Source organism: Ranitomeya variabilis, chromosome 5, assembly GCF_051348905.1.
Source record: "Ranitomeya variabilis isolate aRanVar5 chromosome 5, aRanVar5.hap1, whole genome shotgun sequence".
NCBI lineage: Eukaryota > Metazoa > Chordata > Amphibia > Anura > Dendrobatidae > Ranitomeya > Ranitomeya variabilis.
The window spans coordinates 605627557-605647354 of record NC_135236.1 but is presented as its reverse complement, the minus strand read 5'-3'; the positions used below and the strand labels follow the sequence as shown (position 1 = coordinate 605647354).

Below are 19798 nucleotides of genomic sequence, written 5' to 3'. Positions count from 1 at the left end.
GGGTTCAGCACCGCCAGCTGTTCCCCTGCTGTGCAGCCGGCAACGTGTACTGCGACCGCCACGCAGGCACAACAAGTTAAATTCAAGGGAAACTGTCCCCCCCCCCCCCCCAGGCGTTTGTTACTGAAGGAGCCACCTTGTGCAGCAGTAATGATGCAAAGGGAAAAAGTGCCTCTTTTCGTGGTGCTCCTTGCACATGCTGATCCTAACACTTATGAAAAGTGTCCCCTCCTACCGTGATACCGTCCGGTAGGTGGAACTTTCCTTTGTGATGTGACGCAGCACAGCCGTCATTCTTACCCCCTTGGCGCCGTGCGCCGCCTCCTCAGCGTTGTTTGAATCAGTCCCGGAGCCTGCGCTGTTAGGTTAGCCCTTGGCCATGCACACATTTTGCGCTGCCCGTCTTCTGACATCATTTGGTGTCAGGCTGGCTGCGCCTGTGCGGCCTCGCTGGCCGAGAGCCCGCCTCGTACTGTCTTCTGATTTAATCCCACTGGGGGCCTGAGATCCATGGACATGCGCAGTGCATATCTGAACCTCCACCTCTCACTCATCTCCCTACGGCTTCTTCAAACTGTACGGTGTCAGCTGGTCCCTAATAGCATGCCACGGCCGTGACACCGCACAGTCAGAAGAAGCCGTAGGGAGATGAGTGAGAGGTGGAGGTTCAGATATGCACTGCGCATGTCCATGGATCTCAGGCCCCCAGTGGGATTAAATCAGAAGACAGTACGAGGCGGGCTCTCGGCCAGCGCGGCCGCACAGGCGCAGCCAGCCTGACACCAAATTATGTCAGAAGACGGGCAGCCCAAAATGTGTGCATGGCCAAGGGCTAACCTAACAGCGCAGGCTACGGGACTGATTCAAACAACGCTGAGGAGGCGGCGCACGGCGCCAAGGGGGTAAGAATGACGGCTGTGCTGCGTCACATCACAAAGGACAGTTCCACCAACCGGACGGTATCACGGTAGGAGGGGACACTTTTTATAAGTGTTAGGTTCAGCATGTGCAAGGACCATAATTAAAAGAGCTAAGTTTACCTTTTCCAGCATTAGTGCTGTACACGATGGCTCTTTCAGCTACAAACGCCTGGGGGGGGGGTTAAAGTTTCCCTTTCAACTTGCTCCAGTGCAGGCTTCGGCCTACACTCTGCTCCCTCTCCTCCTCCTGCTGACCCTGGGCTCTAACACCGCCAGTTGGGGCCCAGATGTGCTAGCTGCACAGAGCCAAACACCAGCCAATGTGTCAGTGGGGTTCAGCACCGCCAGCTGTTCCCCTGCTGTGCAGCCGGCAACGTGTCCTGCAACAGCCACGCAGACACAAGAACTGAAATTGAAGGAAACCTGTCCCCCCTCCCCCAGGCGTTTTTACGTTTTACAGCCACCTTGTATGACAGTAATGCTGCATGTGTGCAAGGTGGCTCAGAAACTTATTCTCCTTGCCCATGTTGAAGTGAACACGTCTAAAAATGAGTCCTCTGCGACCATTAAAACGTCCCTCAGGTGTGATTTTCCTTTGTATTGACACGCAACAAGCTCCTTGGTAGCGCTGCCCGTCTTCTGATATCATTGTTTGGCTGCCTGCGCCTCTGCGGCCGCCTTGCCCCACACAACGCCCCTCGGTGTCTTATTTATTTGGACTGCGAGGGTGTGATTGATGGGCATGAACGGTGCATTTCTTCGCCTGTCCCTCATCTCCTTCCGCCTTCTTCGGACTGTGCGTCTTCATGGCCGTGGCATGCGATAAGGGATCAGCTGACGCCGCATAGTCTGAAGCGGGTGTAAGAACCCAAGCGAGAGGCGAACATATGTACTGCGCCAGGCCATGAATCCCAGCCCCGCAGTGTTTTAACAATGTTAAGACACTGGGGGGCTGGGATTCATGGTCATCGCAAACCACAACAGCCGACATAACATGATGTCAGAGGATGGTCAGCGCTAACAGCGCAAGGCCAAGGGATAACACTAAAGCGCAGACTCCTGTGCAACAAATAACGATGCTCAGGAGGCCGCGCAAAGCACCAAGGTGGCAATTTTGCCAGCTGTACTGCGTCTCTTTACGAAGGGAACTCACGCCTCAAAATCAGTTTGACTGTGTAAGGGCCTAAATGTTATACGTGTTACTTTCAGCGTGTGCAAGGAGCAAAATTAAAAGAGCAACCTTTGACTTGTGCAGCACTACTGCTGCATAAGCTGTGGCTCTTCTACTTTGTAACCCCTGAGGGGGGGTTAAAGGTTACCTTTGAAATTGGTTCAATTAGGCTTCGGCCTACACTCTGCTCCCCCTGCAGAGCCCGGGCTCCAACACCGCCAGTTGGGGCCCGGTACTGCTAGCTGCACAGAGAAAAACACCAGCCAATGTGTCAGTGGGGTTCAGCACCGCCAGCTGTTCCCCTGCTGTGCAGCCGGCAACGTGTCCTGCAACTGCCACGCAGGCACAACAGACCCAAAGCTGCCGCCAGTGCAGGCTTCGGCCTACACTCTGCTCCATCTCCTCCTCCTGCTGACCCCGGGCTCTAACACCGCCAGTTGGGGCCCAGTACTGCTAGCTGCACAGAGAAAAACACCAGCCAATGTGCCAGTGGGGTTCAGCACCGCCAGCTGTTCCCCTGCTGTGCAGCCGGCATCGTGTCCTGCAAAAGCCACGCAGACACCAGAACTGAAATTGAAGGGAACCTGTCCCCCCTCCCCCAGGCGTTTGTACGTTGTACAGCCACCTTGTACAGCGGTAATGCTGCATGTGTGCAAGGTGGCTCATAAACGTATTCTCCTCGCACATGTGGAACTGAAAACACGTCTAAAATGTGTCCTCTGTGTGACCATTTAACCGTCCCGGTGGTGTGACTTTCCTTTGTAATGACACGCTGCAACCCCCTTGGTAGCGCTGCCCGTCTTCTGGCATCATTGTTTGGCTGCCTGCGCCTCTGCGGCCGCCCTGACCCACACAACGCCCCTCGGTGTCTTATTTCTTGGGACTGCGAGGGTGTGATTGATGGGCATGATCAGTGCATCAGTTCGCCTGTCCCTCATCTCCTTCCGCCTTCTTCAGACTGTGCGGCTTCATGGCCGTGGCATGCGATAAGGGATCAGATGACGCCGCACAGTCTGAAGCGGGTGTAAGGACCCGAGTGTGAGAGGCGAACATATGTGCTGCGCCATTCCCTGAATCCCAGCCCCGCAGTGTTTTAACAATGTTAAGACACTGCGGGGCTGGGATTCATGGTCATCGCGAACCGCACCGGCCGACATTAAATGATGTCAGAAGATGGGCAGCGCTAACAGCGCTAGGCCAAGGGATAACACTAAAGCGCAGACTCCTGTACAGCAAATAACAACGCTCAGGAGGCTGCACCCAGCACCAAGGTGGGATTCTTGACATCTGTGCTGCGTCTCATTACAAAGGGAACTCGCGCCTCCAACACAGTTTGACTGTATAAAGGGCTAAATGTTATACGTGTTTCATTCAGCGTGTGCAAGGAGCAAAATTAAAAGAGCAACCTTGGACTTGTGCAGCACTACTGCTGCATAAGCTGTGGCTCTTCTACTTTGTAACCCCTGAGGGGGGGTTAAAGGTTACTTTTGAAATTGGTTCAATTAGGCTTCGGCCTACACTCTGCTCCCCCTGCAGAGCCCGGGCTCCAACACCACCAGTTGGGGCCCGGTACTGCTAGCTGCACAGAGAAAAACACCAGCCAATATGTCAGTGGGGTTCAGCACCGCCAGCTGTTCCCCTGCTGTGCAGCCGGCAACGTGTCCTGCAACTGCCACGCAGGCACAACAGACCCAAAGCTGCCGCCAGTGCAGGCTTCGGCCTACACTCTGCTCCATCTCCTCCTCCTGCTGACCCAGGGCTCTAACACCGCCAGTTGGGGCCCGGTACTGCTAGCTGCACAGAGAAAAACACCAGCCAATGTGTCAGTGGGGTTCAGCACCGCCAGCTGTTCCCCTGCTGTGCAGCCGGCATCGTGTCCTGCAAAAGCCACGCAGACACTTGCTCTTGTACCTTCTGCTCCCCATCCTGGTTCCAGTACCGTCAGCTGGTTCCGGGCAGAGCCTTTGGCTTAGGTGCCTCCCTCTGGGTATCCGAGTTCCACCAACGTCAGGTGGTCCTTGGTAGTGCTTTCAGGCACGGGTACCTCCTGCTTAGTAACCGGGTTCCAGTAACGTCAGCTGGTCCTCGGTAGTTCCATTGGCTCTTGGACCTTTGGGTAGCCATCCGAGTTCCAGTTCCATCAGCTGGTTCTCGGCATTTTCTCAGCCTTCTTGTACCTTCTGCTACATTTCCAAGTTCAAGAGACTAAACACGATGACGCGGAAGACCACCCCTAAGATGACGACGACACCAGAGACGACAACCACCGTGATGACGACGACCCTGGAGACGATGACCCTGAAGACCACCCCGATGACGACGACCCCGGAGACTACGACCCTGAAGACCACCCCGATGACGACGACCCCGGAGACGATGACCCTGGAGACGACGACGACCTGGAAGACCGAGAAGCAGAAGAACAAGAGGCTGCAGAACAAAGAGCAGAAGAACATTAAGCATAAGACTAAATATCAGAGCAAAAGATATTATCTAAATTATAAGCAGAAGAAGACTAAGCAGTGTATGGGGGTGAGTCCGTTCCTCCTCGTGGTGCCCCTGGATAAAGCCTGATGCTGCAGGCCAAACTTGAACGCGGACAAATGTAACTCTTTTGTGACAGGCAGAACGGAAGGTGTAATCTTCAAACTTTTATAGATAACAACTACGGGAATGCCTGTCACAAATAAGAATATGATGAAGAAGTAGAATATGATGAAGATAATAGTAAAATAAAAAGAATATGAACAATGTAACCAAAAAAATAATAGGTAGAAGATGAAGAAGAAGATGAATAAGGTGAAGAAGTTGATGTCAAAGAAGCTGATGATGAGGATAATGAAGAAGAAAGTGTGGGAGAAGTAAAAAAGAAGGTGAAGGGCGTGGAAGTAGTGAAACATCAATATCTGACAAAATAAAAAAAAAATTAACATAGTCAAAATCTTTCTAACGCCGAACGTCATAAAAAAAAATAAAAAAAAAATCCTGCTATTCTATTAGATTGGGCTAAACCTCTGTGCCTTTAATGTCTCCGCCATGTCCCCCAATACATCCTACATTATTCTTAGTTGTTTTCCTTCATGTAGAATGAACCTACAAGTTTATAAAGGGTTTATTTTAATTCCGATATTTTCGTCCCATTGACTTGCATTGGGATCGGGTATCGGTATCGGATTAGATCCGATATTTTGACGGTATCGGCCGATACTTTCCGATACCGATACTTTCCGATATCGGAAGGTATCGCTCAACGCTAATCACCATGCTATATTCCTGTGAGAATTTTGTAGGCCAGTTAGCATAACTTTTATGCGGTACATGGGAATTTTCGTGGGCTAGCATGAACCTCATGATGACCCTAAGCCAGGCCCTGTAGAGTAGCCATACTGGGCTGGATTTATGATTGTTGGGCTAAAAGGATATGGTTTTGGGGTTTGGGACGGCATAGTTATACTAATTATGTATGATTGCTATTGATATAGTACTGGATGCCAATTTTTGGTGTCCTTATTCTTGTATTTGTGTATTATTCATGGATATTTTTCAATAAATTTGTGTAATTATTTTAAACACTCCCTGTGTTCTCCTTGTGGTTCCATGATCAGGTTGGAGTTGTATGTATAGGGGCCAGGACATGCTTCTTGGTCATCCCCTGAATGAGTCTGGGCTTTTGTCTATTGAACAGTATAAGTTTGAACTGATCCAAAATGCCACCAATAAAAGCTTCTACTCAACCCACAAAAAACAAGTCCCCACTCGGGTCCATCATCTGTTAACAGAAATATAGGTGGTGTCCATGTTACTGGTAGAACAAAGGTTCTGGTAGAACAAAGTTTCTGGAAAAATGACATGGCACCCACCAAAAGAAGCCCAGCAAAATCTACGCACCCAAATGCCCTTTCCTCATGAGTCTGGGTTTCTACTGTTTTGGCATCTCCAGGGCTCTGCTAATGTGACATAGCGTTCCCCAATCTATTATTGCAAAAATTGTACTCCAGAAGTCAAATGGCGCTTTTTCCCCCTCAAATCCTGCTATGTGACCAAACAAGTGTTTCTGAGGGGGGTATCCACATATGGGGTATCCCTATACTCAGGAGAAATTACACAATAAATTGTGGTCCATGTTGTCCTGTTACTCTTGTGAAAATGAAAAATTTGGGCCTTCAGCAACATTTTTTTTTTTTTAAAAACCCCTGTAATATTTAATTTTTAAGATCCAATATAGCCAGACCTCTAAATTCCTTAAGGAGTATAGTTTGAAAAAAGGGTTCACTTACTTTTTTTTTTTTTTTTACTGTTTAAACATATCCGGGTCTCTGCAAACGCGACATTGGCGTCCACTGTCTGTTGCAGACAATTTTTATGTTCCAAAACTCATATAAGGCTCTTACCTTTCCTATCCCTGTTATGCACCCTAACAGTAGTTTTCCGTCGTATATCAGGTATCTGTTTACTTAGGAAAAATTTCACAACAAATTTTTGGGTCTGTTTTCTTTGTTTACCCTTGTGAAAATGAAAAAAATAAGGGCTAAAGCATCATATTTGTGTGAAAGAATTAAATTTTCATATTTTGTCATTCCACATTGCTTTGGGTATGTGCACACGTTGCGGATTCTCTGTGCTGTGCACACTTTGCAGAAAATCCGCTGCGGAAACGCTGCGGTTTAAAAGAAGTAGCATGTCACTTCTTTTTTGTGAATCGGCAGCGTTTTTGTACCCACTCCATTATAGAAAACCGCAGGGGTAAAAAACGCAGCAAATCCGCAAGAAAAACGCAGGGAAAAATGCTGCGGAACCGCACAAAAAAACAGTTGCGTTTTCTGCCAGGAGAGACCGAATTTGCACCAGAAATTCCTAAGCCTAATCCGCAACATGTGCACATAGCCTAACTCCTATGATTCACCTAAAGCGTTAATAAACTTCTTGACACTGGCTTTGAGCACTTTAAGGGGAGCAGTTTTTAAAATGGTGTCACTTTTGGGTATTTTCTGTTATAGGTCTCTTAACACTAGAAGTCCCAGAGAGTGGCCATTTGACATTTTTACCTTTGGAAACCAGAGAGGGGTCGAATGACCTGAAGGATTTTAGCTAACATCCTCTAATCACCGTCTTTTGTTCTGTAATTAAGGCCATTACTGTCGCACCACAGGAGGTTGTTGTTTTCCATTGAGTTTAGCCATTTAGTTTCTAGTTAAGGTACCGTTACACTAAACGACTTACCAACGATCACGACCAGCGATGCGATCGTTGGTAAGTCGTTGTGTGGTCGCTGGGGAGCTGTCACACAGACAGCTCTCTCCAGCGACCAACGATCAGGGGAACGACTTCGGCATCGTTGAAACTGTCTTCAACGATGCCGAAGTCCCCCTGCAACACCCGGGTAACCAGGGTAAACATCGGGTTACTAAGCGTAGGGCCACGCTTAGTAACCCGATATTTACCCTGGTTACCATTGTAAAAGTAAAAAAAAAACACTACATACTCCCCTTCTGATGTCTGTCACGTCCCCCGCCGGCGGCTTCCCTGCACTGAATGTTTTATTTTTACTTCTACAATGGTAACCAGGGTAAATATCGGGTTACTAAGCGCGGCCCTGCCCAGTGTGAACACATCGCTGGATCGGTGTCGCACACACCGATCCAGCGATGACAGCTGGTGATCAGCGGCGAAATAAAGTTCTGGACTTCTAGCTCCGACCAACGATATCACAGCGGGATCCAGATCGCTGCTGCGTGTCAAACACAACGAGATCGCTATCCAGGACGCTGCAACGTCACGGATTGTCATCGTTCTCGCTGCAAAGTCGCTGCGTGTGAAGGTACTTTTATTTGTATTCAGTTTATTGTATTTGATAATATAATGACTATACATATTGTATTTAGGTTAGTTTTATTTGAGCAAAAAAGCACTGAAACAATGAATCATTTTTTATATATTTTAAATAGAGAATTAGAAATTTTAGAGCAAGGTACAGCTGTGAGTAATGACCAGAAGCATTTGTGTCTAAGGCCTCAAGCACACTAGCGAAAAATAATTGTGTGAATATTGCACAAGAGGACTGAATTTTCAGTGTGAAAAATATACAAAAGAACAACTTTTATTTGTTTCCATGCTTTTTATTTTTGTTATAAAAATAATAAAAATACAAGGAATAAAACAATTCCACACATATTTACAATAGGCTGCAGTGGGGGGCTGCGTGTGTGTGTGTGTGTGTGTGTGTGTGAGTGGCATGTCCTTCTTGTGTGACTAACATTTCAGCACTCAGCAGTCTGTCTGCACTAACGGAACATACCTGGCACTGCCTGGGTATGTCCCTGGTACATTTGCCACACGTGTGTTTGTAGCAGTCAACACATCTCTCAGTTGCACAGTTGTTCGTGCATCAATGGTTGACCTGACATTTCGCCCTTTTGCCAGGGCTGGGTGTGGAAGGTTGTTGCCGAAGGAGTTTCTCCTTGTGTGCTTTCTTTTCAGTCACATGAAAGCCACCTAACTCCCCCACAGCACAAAATGCTGCATGCAATTTTGCTAAGGTGTTAGCAACCTTATGCATATCCCCTGCACAACAATGCAGCTGGGGGTGGGCAGACACACTCAGGAGCAGCTTACTTTCTTTTGTTTACACTTTGTTACAAGAGGTGGATCAACACAATTGCCCCCTGCAGATTCCTCAGGCAATGGCCACATTTACAAATGAAAGGATGCTAATTAGAGCCATCAGAGTTGTCAGTTTGGACTAAAGGCCCCGTCACACACAGCGACGCTGCAGCGATACAGACAACGATGCTGATCGCTGCAGCGTCGCTGTTTTGTCGCTGTGTGGTCGCTGGGGAGCTGTCACACAGACAGCTCTCTCCAGCGACCAACGATCAGGGGAACGACTTCGGCATCGTTGAAACTGTCTTAAACGATGCGGAAGTCCCTCTGCAGCACCCGGGTAACCAGGGTAAACATCGGGTTACTAAGCGCAGGGCCGCGCTTAGTAACCCGATGTTTACCCTGGTTACCAAAAAAAACAAACAGTACATACTCACCATCTGATGTCCGTCAGGTCCCTTGCCGTCTGCTTCCCGCTCTGACTGAGTGCCGCCGTACAGTGAGAGCAGAGCGCAGCGGTGACGTCACCGCTGTGCTGTACTTTCACTTTCACTTTGCGGCGCTCAGTCAGTGTGGGAAGCAGACGGCAAGGGACCTGACGGACATCAGATGGTGAGTATGTACTGTTTTTTTTTTTTTTTTTACATTTACGCTGGTAACCAGGGTAAACATTGGGTTACTAAGCGCGGCCCTGCGCTTAGTAACCCGATGTTTACCCTGGTTACCAGTGAAGACATCGCTGGATCGGTGTCACACACACCGATTCAGCGATGTCAGCGGGACCTCAACGATCAAAAAACGGCCCAGGCCGTTCCGACACGACCAGCGATCTCGCAGCAGGGGCCGGGTCACTGGTACGTGTCACACATAGCGAGATCGCTACTGAGGTCGCTGTTGCGTCACAAAACTTGTGACTCAGCAGCGATCTCGCTAGCGATCTCGCTATGTGAGATGGGGCCTTTAGGGTCATTTGACCCTCTTTCAGGACTTCAGGGGGAGCTAGAAATTTCTGGGATATCTAGTGTTAATGTCACATTAAAGGTGGTCCCTGAAAAAAAAAAAAAAAAAAACTTTTAACCCTTCTAAATACCTAACAAAAATAGTTTCAATGTTTCAAAAATGATGCTGATGTAAAGTAGACGTATAGAAAATGTATTTATTAAAAGATTTTTGTAGTATAACTCTCTGATTTAAGGACATTAAAAATTCAAAGTTTGAAAATTGCAAAATGGGATTTGCATTTACTTGATTTCATTCTGTAATTACTATTTAATGTCAGAAAAGAAAAAGCAACGAAGATCAGCTCACCTCCTCTCAGTCCCAGCGCACGGATCATGCAGTGCTGCAAGTGGTACGAAGGAAAAGCAGAAGTCCAGCGTGGGTGATGTCCATAAAAAATACCTTTTATTCCATTTTTGTTAAAAGCACATAAATCCAAAGTCCATCTTCATATCCATAGACACAAAAACGGGTGATTCATACCAGTGACAGTCACAGGCTTAAAGTGCATTAAAATCAAACGCGTTTCAACGGTCGTGCCGCCTTACTCATTGTGATAAAAATAAAATGAAAGAGGGCTGCCATATAGGACTAGGCCCGTTAGGTTACACCCCCTGATCTTGCAGACAACAGAAACAGGGCAACACCTACAGGTAATTAGTGAGTTTAGCCTGAAATTTGCATGTACAAATACTATGCTTAAGGCAGGAGAAAGAAAGGAAAAAAAAAAACAAAAAAAAAAAACCACCATATATGCAAGAATTATAATTTATCATTCATAATAATTCATAAGATCCTGCCGGATATTCATGCCTAGGGGGGCTCTGGACTTAAGTTGATACATCCACCATATCTCTCTGTTGGTTATTTTTCTTTTTATATCTCCCCCTCGAAATGGAGCTTTAACCCTTTCAATCCCGCAGACCTCCAATGAGCTGACGTCCCCATTGTGTTTATGGATGAAGTGTTTGGATGCAGCAGAGCTCTTATGGGTGATTTTATTTACTGCATCAGACAGGTGCCTCCGTATTCTCACCTTCAGGGGACCCCTGTGCACCTCACATATTGCTGGTCACAGGTGGTGCAATTAATCAAATACACCACATTGGAGGTGTTGCAGTTAATGTGGTTAATTTTGTATGTCTTTTTAGTGACAGATGAGTGGAATTCCTTACTGGTCACCATATATTTACAGCAGGTGCAGATATTGTGCCCGCACTTGTATGTGCCTTTAGTACTGATCTTCGTTGCTTTTTCTTTTCTGATATTTAGTGCGATCTTGCTCCCCTCTCAATTACAATTTTCCATCATAATATACTGAACGAGACACACGGGTTACCTTTGACTAAAAAGTCACATATGGCTTCTAATGTGGACACAGTACAAGGACTACACACCACACAATCACTAGAGGAAGAGCTTACAGCTAGAGGGAATAAGGCACAGGAAATATTCTCAAGAACCAAACCTGACTACACAAAGGAATCATGTGAACTTGATACCCTTATGAAACTATTGGAAAAATTACAAACAAGGGAACTTAAAACATGGTGGGACTTTACCACACTGAATGCATATATCAGTAAAAACATGATCCCCAGGGGACTCAGACTTAAGAAGAAAGCTACCATTACTTTCTCTGATGGCTTTGAGAAATTGTGGTATGAGATCCTGGATAACTGCACCATTCAGCTTATGAAACTTATTGTTCAAGAGGAAGAGAAAGTTTTAGCTTCAGTTCATGAACAAATTGATGAGACTAAAAACTCTTTAAAAGTATACTCATCTCTGAAACAATATGATGAATATGTGGGGTGCACAGGGGGTCCCCTGAAGGTGAGAATACGGAGGCACCTGTCTGATGCAGTAAATAAAATCACCCATAAGAGCTCTGCTGCATCCAAACACTTCATCCATAAACACAATGGGGACGTCCGCTCATTGGAGGTCCGCGGGATTGAAAGGGTTAAAGCTCCATTTCGAGGGGGAGATATAAAAAGAAAAATAACCAACAGAGAGATATGGTGGATGTATCAACTTAAGTCCAGAGCCCCCCTAGGCATGAATATCCGGCAGGATCTTATGAATTATTATGAATGATAAATTATAATTCTTGCATATATGTTGTTTTTTTTTTTTTTTTTTTTTTTTTTTTCCTCCTTTCTTTCTCCTGCCTTAAGCATAGTATTTGTACATGCAAATTTCAGGCTAAACTCACTAATTACCTGTAGGTGTTGCCCTGTTTCTGTTGTCTGCAAGATCAGGGGGTGTAACCTAATGGGCCTAGTCCTATATGGCAGCCCTCTTTCATTTTATTTTTATCACAATGAGTAAGGTGGCACGACCGTTGAAACGCGTTTGATTTTAATGCACTTAAGGCCTGTGACTGTCACTGGTATGAATCACCCGTTTTTGTGTCTATGGATATGAAGATGGACTTTGGATTTATGTGCTTTTAACAAAAATGGAATAAAAGGTATTTTTTATGGACATCACCCACGCTGGACTTCTGCTTTTCCTACTATTTAATGTGTTTCACTTTTTGTATTGAAAAACTGAAATAAATTACCTTTTTATGATATTCTAATTTTGTGAGAAGCACCTGTAAATGCCACGTCTAGAATAGTCACAGCTGTAAAAGGATTTTTTTTTACAGTATCTACTATATAATTGTCTAAGGGTTACTTCCGTCTTTCTGTCCTTCTGTCTGTCACGGATATTCATTGGTCGCGGCCTCTGTCTGTCATGGAATCCAAGTCGCTGATTGCGATGCAAGCGGAACGTTCCGGTGGCAAGGATGGTCTGGCAGAAGGACCTGCCATGACGTCACGGTCATGTGACCGCGACGTCATCACAAGTCCTGCGCGGAAAGGACCTGCCGTGACGTCACGGTCATGTGACCACTACACGGTCATGTGACTGACGTCATCACAGGTCCTGCGCGACAAGGACCTGCCATGATGTCAGTCATGTGACCGCGACACTGTCACGTGACTGCTATGTCATCACACCCTCTGACTGGAAGCTGCCGCCTACACCCCACACAGGCGACAGAGCTACAACGTGCCTGCGGAAGGTGAGTATATGTTTATTTATTTATTTTTTTTTTAACATGTCTTACGTGGCTGGGCAATATACTATGTGACTGGCCAATATACTACGTGGCTCTGTGCTGTATACTACGTAACTGGGCAATATACTACGTAACTGGGCAATATACTACGTAACTGGGCAATATACTACGTAACTGGGCAATATACTACGTAACTGGGCAATATACTACGTAACTGGGCAATATACTACGTGGCTGGGCAACATACTACATGGGCTGTGCAATATACTACGTGGCTCTATGCTGTATACTACGTCACTGGGCAATATACTACGTGGCTAGGCAATATACTATGTGGCTGGGCAATATACTATGTGGCTGGGCAATATACTATGTGGCTGGGCAATATACTATGTGGCTGGGCAATATACTATGTGGCTGGGCAATATACTATGTGGCTGGGCAATATACTATGTGGCTGGGCAATATACTACGTGGCTGGGCAATATACTACGTGGCTGGGCAATATACTACGTGGCTGGGCAATATACTACGTGGCTGGGCAATATACTACGTGGCTGGGCAATATACTACGTGGCTGGGCAATATACTACGTGGCTGGGCAATGTACTACGTGAACATACATATTCTAGAATACCCGATGCGTTAGAATCGGGCCACCATCTAGTTCACCATGTATGACAAAGATGGCAAAAAATGCTGTATTTTTATCATACAGTTAGTTTTATAGCTCAGATTATTCTGGACATGGTAATACCATTTTATATTTTTCTGTTAGATTTCACAGAAGTGTTTTTAGTACCAAAACAATTTTTCTCTGATCACTTTTTTAATGTTTTTATTAAAAAAAGAGTTGTAGGAAGTACAGGCTATTACACTACATTTCTGATGAGGTGTATTATAAAAAGAGATAATTCAGCACTGTAATTTTTATGATAATATGCCCGGACTTTCAGTTATTCAGCAGCACAGAGTAGATCCACTTTTAGGTTATGTGCACACGCTGCGGATTTTGCTGCTTATCCGCAGCAGATTTGACGCTGTAGATCCGCAGCAGTTTTCCCCAAGTTTACAGTACCATGTAAACCTATGGGAAAAAAAACCCGCTGTGCACATGCTGTGGAAAATTCCGCGCGGAAACACAGCGGATTATTTTCCGCAGCATGTCAATTCTTTCTGCGGATTCCGTAGCGGTTTTCAACATTCACCAATAGGAAAGTGCAGTTGAAAACCATCAGAGGAATCCGCAGAAGAAACCGCGATGAAATCCGCAGTGGTTTTGCACTGTGGATTTTCCAAATCCGCTGCGGAAAAATCCGCAGCAGAATCCGCAACGTGGGCACATACCCTTAGCCCTTTTTTCCCCTAGAGTTGGAGCAGAAGGGAGAGAAGCAGGCTGAGGACTGTTCAGTAGAAGAACGTACCTGGATGCAATTGTGCAGCTCGAATTTGGTGACCGATTACCTTCTGAAATAGGTTTTCATTTATTCTTGTAATTGTCATTTCTTATGCTTTAAGAAAACCATATTTGACCTGACTAAATATTTTTTTTAATGATTTACATGTATTGTGTGGAACAAAATTTAGAGGTCACGTGAAGCAAACTCCGAGTTGCAGATTCAACTGGATAGCGCATTACAGAAGGCACAAGATCCAAACCGTAATGGGAATTCATTGTTTGCAGAGGTATGTTTTATCTTCAGCTCTATTAAATATGAAGTCACAATAATTTCAAGAAATCTGTATTGACTCCTTAGGCCTCTTTCACACTTGCGTCGGTACAGGTCCGTCGCTATGTCGGGCCGACGTACCGACGCACGTTGTGAAATTTGTGCCCGACGTGGGCAGCGGATGCAGTTTTTCAACGCATCCGCTGCCCATTCTGAAGTCCGGGGAGGTGGGGGCGGAGTTACGGCCGCTCATGCGCGGTTGAAAATGGCGGACTTGACGGACAAAAAAACGTTCACTTGAACGTTTTTTGTGCCTACGGTCCGCCAAAACATGACGGATCCGTTGCACGACGGACGCAACGTGTGGCCATCCGTCGCGATCCGTCGGCAGTACAAGTCTATGGGCAAAAAACGGATCCTGCGAGCATATTTGCAGGATCCGTTTTTGCCCAAAACGACGGATTGCAAAAAACGCTAGTGTGAAAGTAGCCTTATTTATATATGGAAGATTTGAATAAAACTTACTGATTTTAACATTTTTTTTTTTTTTTTTTTTCATTTTAATTTTTTCAATATCGTTATTTGTGCTGGAAAACCTAGCACTGCATGCATCAATTGTTTTTTTTTTTCTTTTCAAAATAATTGACCATTTTTCTGAACTGACTCCAATAAACCAGGATCTAGCATCATTTTGTTTGTAACTGATAAAACATCACAGATATGAAGAGTCAAAAAATAATCTGCACATAACAGTGAAACTACAATCTGGATTTATCTGCTGTTAGAATTTGTTTCAGTGGTGTATAGTGTGGTATCTTCTTACTTTACTGCACATTGTAAATTGAAAATAAAGCTACCGGTAAGTGGTTATGAAAAGAATACAGATGAATCTTAGAGGGCATGACAGATTCAAATGAATGGTAAACTTGTCATGTTTCTGTCATGTTTTATGCCCTTAAAGAGGAACCTGTCAGCAGGATTGTGCACAGTATCCTACAGACAGTGTTTCATGTTTGCGCCGTTAAACTGATTAAAATGATATTTTGGTTGATGAAATCTGTCTTCTGGTAGTTTAATCTTTAATTTCAGTTTTGAGTAACAGATTCTTGTGCTTCAGGGCGGGGCTCTGGGAGGTCTTCATATGGTGCTCTGCTTACCTATTAATAATGAAGACTGCTGACAGGTCACTGATCCATCAATGACCTGCCCCCTAGTTTATTCCAGTTATCCACCACATGTGGATCCTTCAGACGGAACCAGAAAACCCATCTCTTCAGGAAGGTTTACAACCTGCAATGACCACTCGGCCACCTCAACACCACAGGAGCTGCTGCAACACCTGACCTGTCTTTCCCTATCATCCTGTAGAATGTTATCCCTCAAGGGCAGGGTCCTTTTCCCTCTGTACAAGTCTATCATTGTTAGTATGTCTACTCTAAGTGATATTTGTATTTTGTATGTAACCACTTCTTCTGGACTCAATGGTGCACTAGAAATAAATAATACGGTGGAGGCATGAACACTGGCCTTAACTGAGGCAAATGAAGCCTGCAGTCCTTTGGATGTTGTTGTGGGGTCTTTTGTGACCTTTTGGATGTCGGCACTGCGCTCTTGGGGTAATTTGGTCTGCCGGCCACTCCTGGGAAGGTTCACCACTGTTCCATGTTTTTGCTATTTGTGGATAATTGCTCACTGTGGTTTGCTGGAGTCCCCAAACTGTAGAAACTACTCTAAAACCTTTTCCAGACTGATAATCTCAGTTACTTTGTTTCTCATTTATTCCAGCATTTCTTTGGATTTTGACATGTGTAGCTTTTGATGCTCTTTTGGTGTACTAATACGGCGCATGTCGTGTTTCCACCTTTGATGTGGGCTCCGGCGCTGAGCCCACATCAAAGTCGCGACATGTCAGCTGTTATGTGCAGCTGACATCTGCGCGCTTTAGCGGCAGGTGGAATCGCGATCCACCTGTCGCAATTAACCTGTTAAATGCCGCTGTCAAATGCTGACAGCGGCATTTAAAGGGGTTGTCCACTACTTTCAATTAACCCCCCAATTGTACCCCCCCGGGGCCCCTAATGAATTGTGCCATTACCTTCTGTTGACGTTTTCGCCTGTGAGCGGCGCTATTCCTCCTGCTGAGTCCGGGTCACATAACCCCCAGACTGCAGCCGCCGCTCATTTCCGCCGACGTCACGTCAATTTCCAGGCTCTGAAAATTGACGTGACGTCAGCAGCAGGCGTGACCAGCCCCCACAGTCAGCAGTCACTCAGCAAGAGTGACTGGGCTGTGGGCGGTGCTGGGGGCTGCCTGCAGGGCTGTGCTGGGGGCGGGCGGGGCTGTGTGCTCACTGCTCAGTGCTGGGATCATGATGTGTGCCTGGGCTGTGCTTCGGTCGCCGGGGGTCTGCCGGTGCTTCTGCCCGCCGGCGCCGGTGCTTGTGACCGCCGGCGCTTCTGCCCGCCGGCGCTGTGCGTGTGTGTGCCGGCGCTGTGTGTGCGTGTGTGCCGGCGCTGTGCTGTGCGTGTGTGCCGGCGCTGTGTGTGCGTGTGTGCCGGCGCTGTGTGTGCGTGTGCCGACGCTGTGCGTGTGTGTGTGTGTGCCGACGCTGTGCGTGTGTGTGTGTGTGCCGGAGCTGTGCGTGTGTGTGTGTGTGTGCCGGCGCTGTGCGTGCGTGTGCCGGCGCTGTGCGTGTGTGTGCCGGCGCTGTGTGTGCGTGTGTCGACGCTGTGCGTGTGTGTGTGTGCCGGCGCTGTGCGTGTGTGTGCGTGTGTGCCGGCGCTGTGTGTGCGTGTGCCGACGCTGTGCGTGTGTGTGTGTGCCGGCGCTGTGCGTGTGTGTGCAGGCATCGTCCGATGGGACTACAAGTCCCATCGGGCTCTGCCTGCTACACTGACAGTGAGTGACACATTAGCCAATGATGGGACAGTAGTAGTCCCATCATCCGGCTAATGTGTTGATTGTTAAAAAAAAAAAAAAAAAAAAACACAATACATACATACATACATACACACCATGCGACGCCATGCGACAACATGCACCATGCAACGACATGCACCATGCGGCGACATGCACCATGCGACGACATGCGCCATGCGACGACATGCGCCATGCGACAACATGCGACAACATGCACCATGCGACGACATGCAACAACATGCACCATGCGGCGACATGCACCATGCGACATGCACCATGCGACGACATGCACATGCGTCAACATGCGACATGCACCATGCGTCAACATGCACCATGCGTCAACATGAGACATGCACCATGCGACGACATGCACCATGCATCGACATGCGCCATGCGACGACATGCGACGACATGCGCCATGCGACGACATGCACCATGCGACGACATGCACCATGCAACATATGCACCATGCGACGACATGCACCATGCGACGACATGCGACGACATGCGCCATGCGACGACATGCGCCATGCGACGACATGCGCCATGCGGCGACCTGCACCATGTGACGACATGCGCCATGTGACATGCGCCATGCGACGACATGCGCCATGCGACGACATGCACCATATGACAACATGCACCATGCGACAACATGCACCATGCGACGACATGCAACAACATGCACCATGCGGCGACATGCACCATGTGACATGCACCATGTGACGACATGCACATGCGTCAACATGCGACATGCACCATGCGTCGACATGCGCCATGCGTCAACATGCACCATGCGTCAACATGAGACATGCACCATGCGACGACATGCAACACGCACCATGCGACGACATGCACCATGCGTCGACATGCACCATGCGTCGACATGCGCCATGCGTCGACATGCGCCATGCGACGACATGCGCCATGCGACGACATGCACCATGCGACGACATGCAACATGTGACATGCGACATGAAACATGCCACATACAGTACGTACATACAACAGACATACAGTACATATAACATAGATTACATACCATCACTTGTCACTTTGATCCCCGAAGCCATTGTCATCTGTAAAAAATATTAAAATAATAAACAAACACTATACTCCCTGATCCGCAGAAATCCAATTAAAACGAGTGTCCCACGACGATCTCCCGTGGAGAGCAGGAGCCTCTGCTGATGCAACCACTCTCCAGGGGCTCCAGGAACACAATGAGGGGAGGAAGGTATCCTTCCACAATGTATTCCCCACAATGTATTCCTACACCCCTGTGAGAAAATAGTCCCTAGTCTCACTTTATGGCATGCTGTATGAGAAAGTTCCCATGCAGCTTTTTGCCATAAAGTGAGACCAGTGAACTTTAGTAACCTCAGTGATGCACTACAGGAGCCATTGTCTTCTGTCAGTGTGTCACTGAGGGTCCTATAGAGCAGTGACATCACCCGATGTCACTGTTCTATAGGGAGATCGTCGTGGGACATTCGTTATTAATTGGACTACGGCGGACAGGTAGTATACGGTTTATTATTTTACTTTTTTGCAGGTGCTGGAGTATGGTAAGTATGGTTAAATGAAGAATATTAAAATACTTTTTCCTAATGTGTGTGTGTTTCATTAACCCTTTTTTAGTATTGGATTAATAATGGATAGGCGTCTTATTGACGCCTCTCCGTTATTAACCCGGCTTAATGTCACCTTACAATAGCAAGGTGACATTAACACCTTATTACCCCATATCCCACCGCTACACGGGAGTGGGACTGAAATACATGGCACGTGGCACTTACGTACGTGGCACGTGGCACTTACGTACGTGGCACGTGGCACTTACGTACGTGGCACTGAAATATGGCACGTGGCACTGAAATACGTGGCACTTACATAGGTGGCATTTAAATCCGTGGCACTTAAATCCGTGGCACTTAAATCCGTGGCACTTGCATACATGGCACTTAAATACGTGGCACGTGGCACTTACATACGTGGCACTTATATACGTGGCACGTGGCACTTACATACGTGGCACTTATATACGTGGCACTGAAATAGGTGGCACTTAAATCCGTGGCACTGAAATACGTGTCACGTGGCACATACGTGGCACTTACATACGTGGCACTTACATACGTGGCACTTACATACGTGGCACTTACATACGTGGCACTTACATACGTGGCACGTGGCACTTAAATCCGTGGCACTGAAATACGTGGCACTGAAATACGTGGCACATACGTGGCACTTACATACGTGGCACTTACATACGTGGCACTTACATACGTGACACTTACATACGTGGCACTGAAATATCGTGGCACTGAAATATCGTGGCACTATGACTGTCAGAAAATGTTCATTAAACGGTTAGGGGTGAGGTTAGGGGTAGGGTTAGGGTTTGGATCCCTTTATCACTGTGATGGTGGTGGGTGTTTT

The 19798-nt window shown here is 46.9% G+C and overlaps 1 protein-coding gene across 5 annotated transcripts in view; it reads left to right on the top strand.

The window, feature by feature from the left end:
* The window catches only part of SPDL1 (spindle apparatus coiled-coil protein 1), a 430051-nt gene that overhangs the window by 208277 nt on the left and 201976 nt on the right, over window positions 1-19798 (top strand). For 3 of the 5 annotated variants that reach the window (XM_077266079.1, XM_077266077.1, XM_077266078.1), the window contains exon 6: window positions 14351-14449. The exons of the other annotated variants lie outside the window; for them this stretch is intronic. In XM_077266079.1, the coding sequence (XP_077122194.1) occupies window positions 14351-14449 (99 nt within the window). The remainder of the gene's footprint in view (window positions 1-14350; window positions 14450-19798) is intronic. 5 annotated transcript variants of the gene reach the window in all.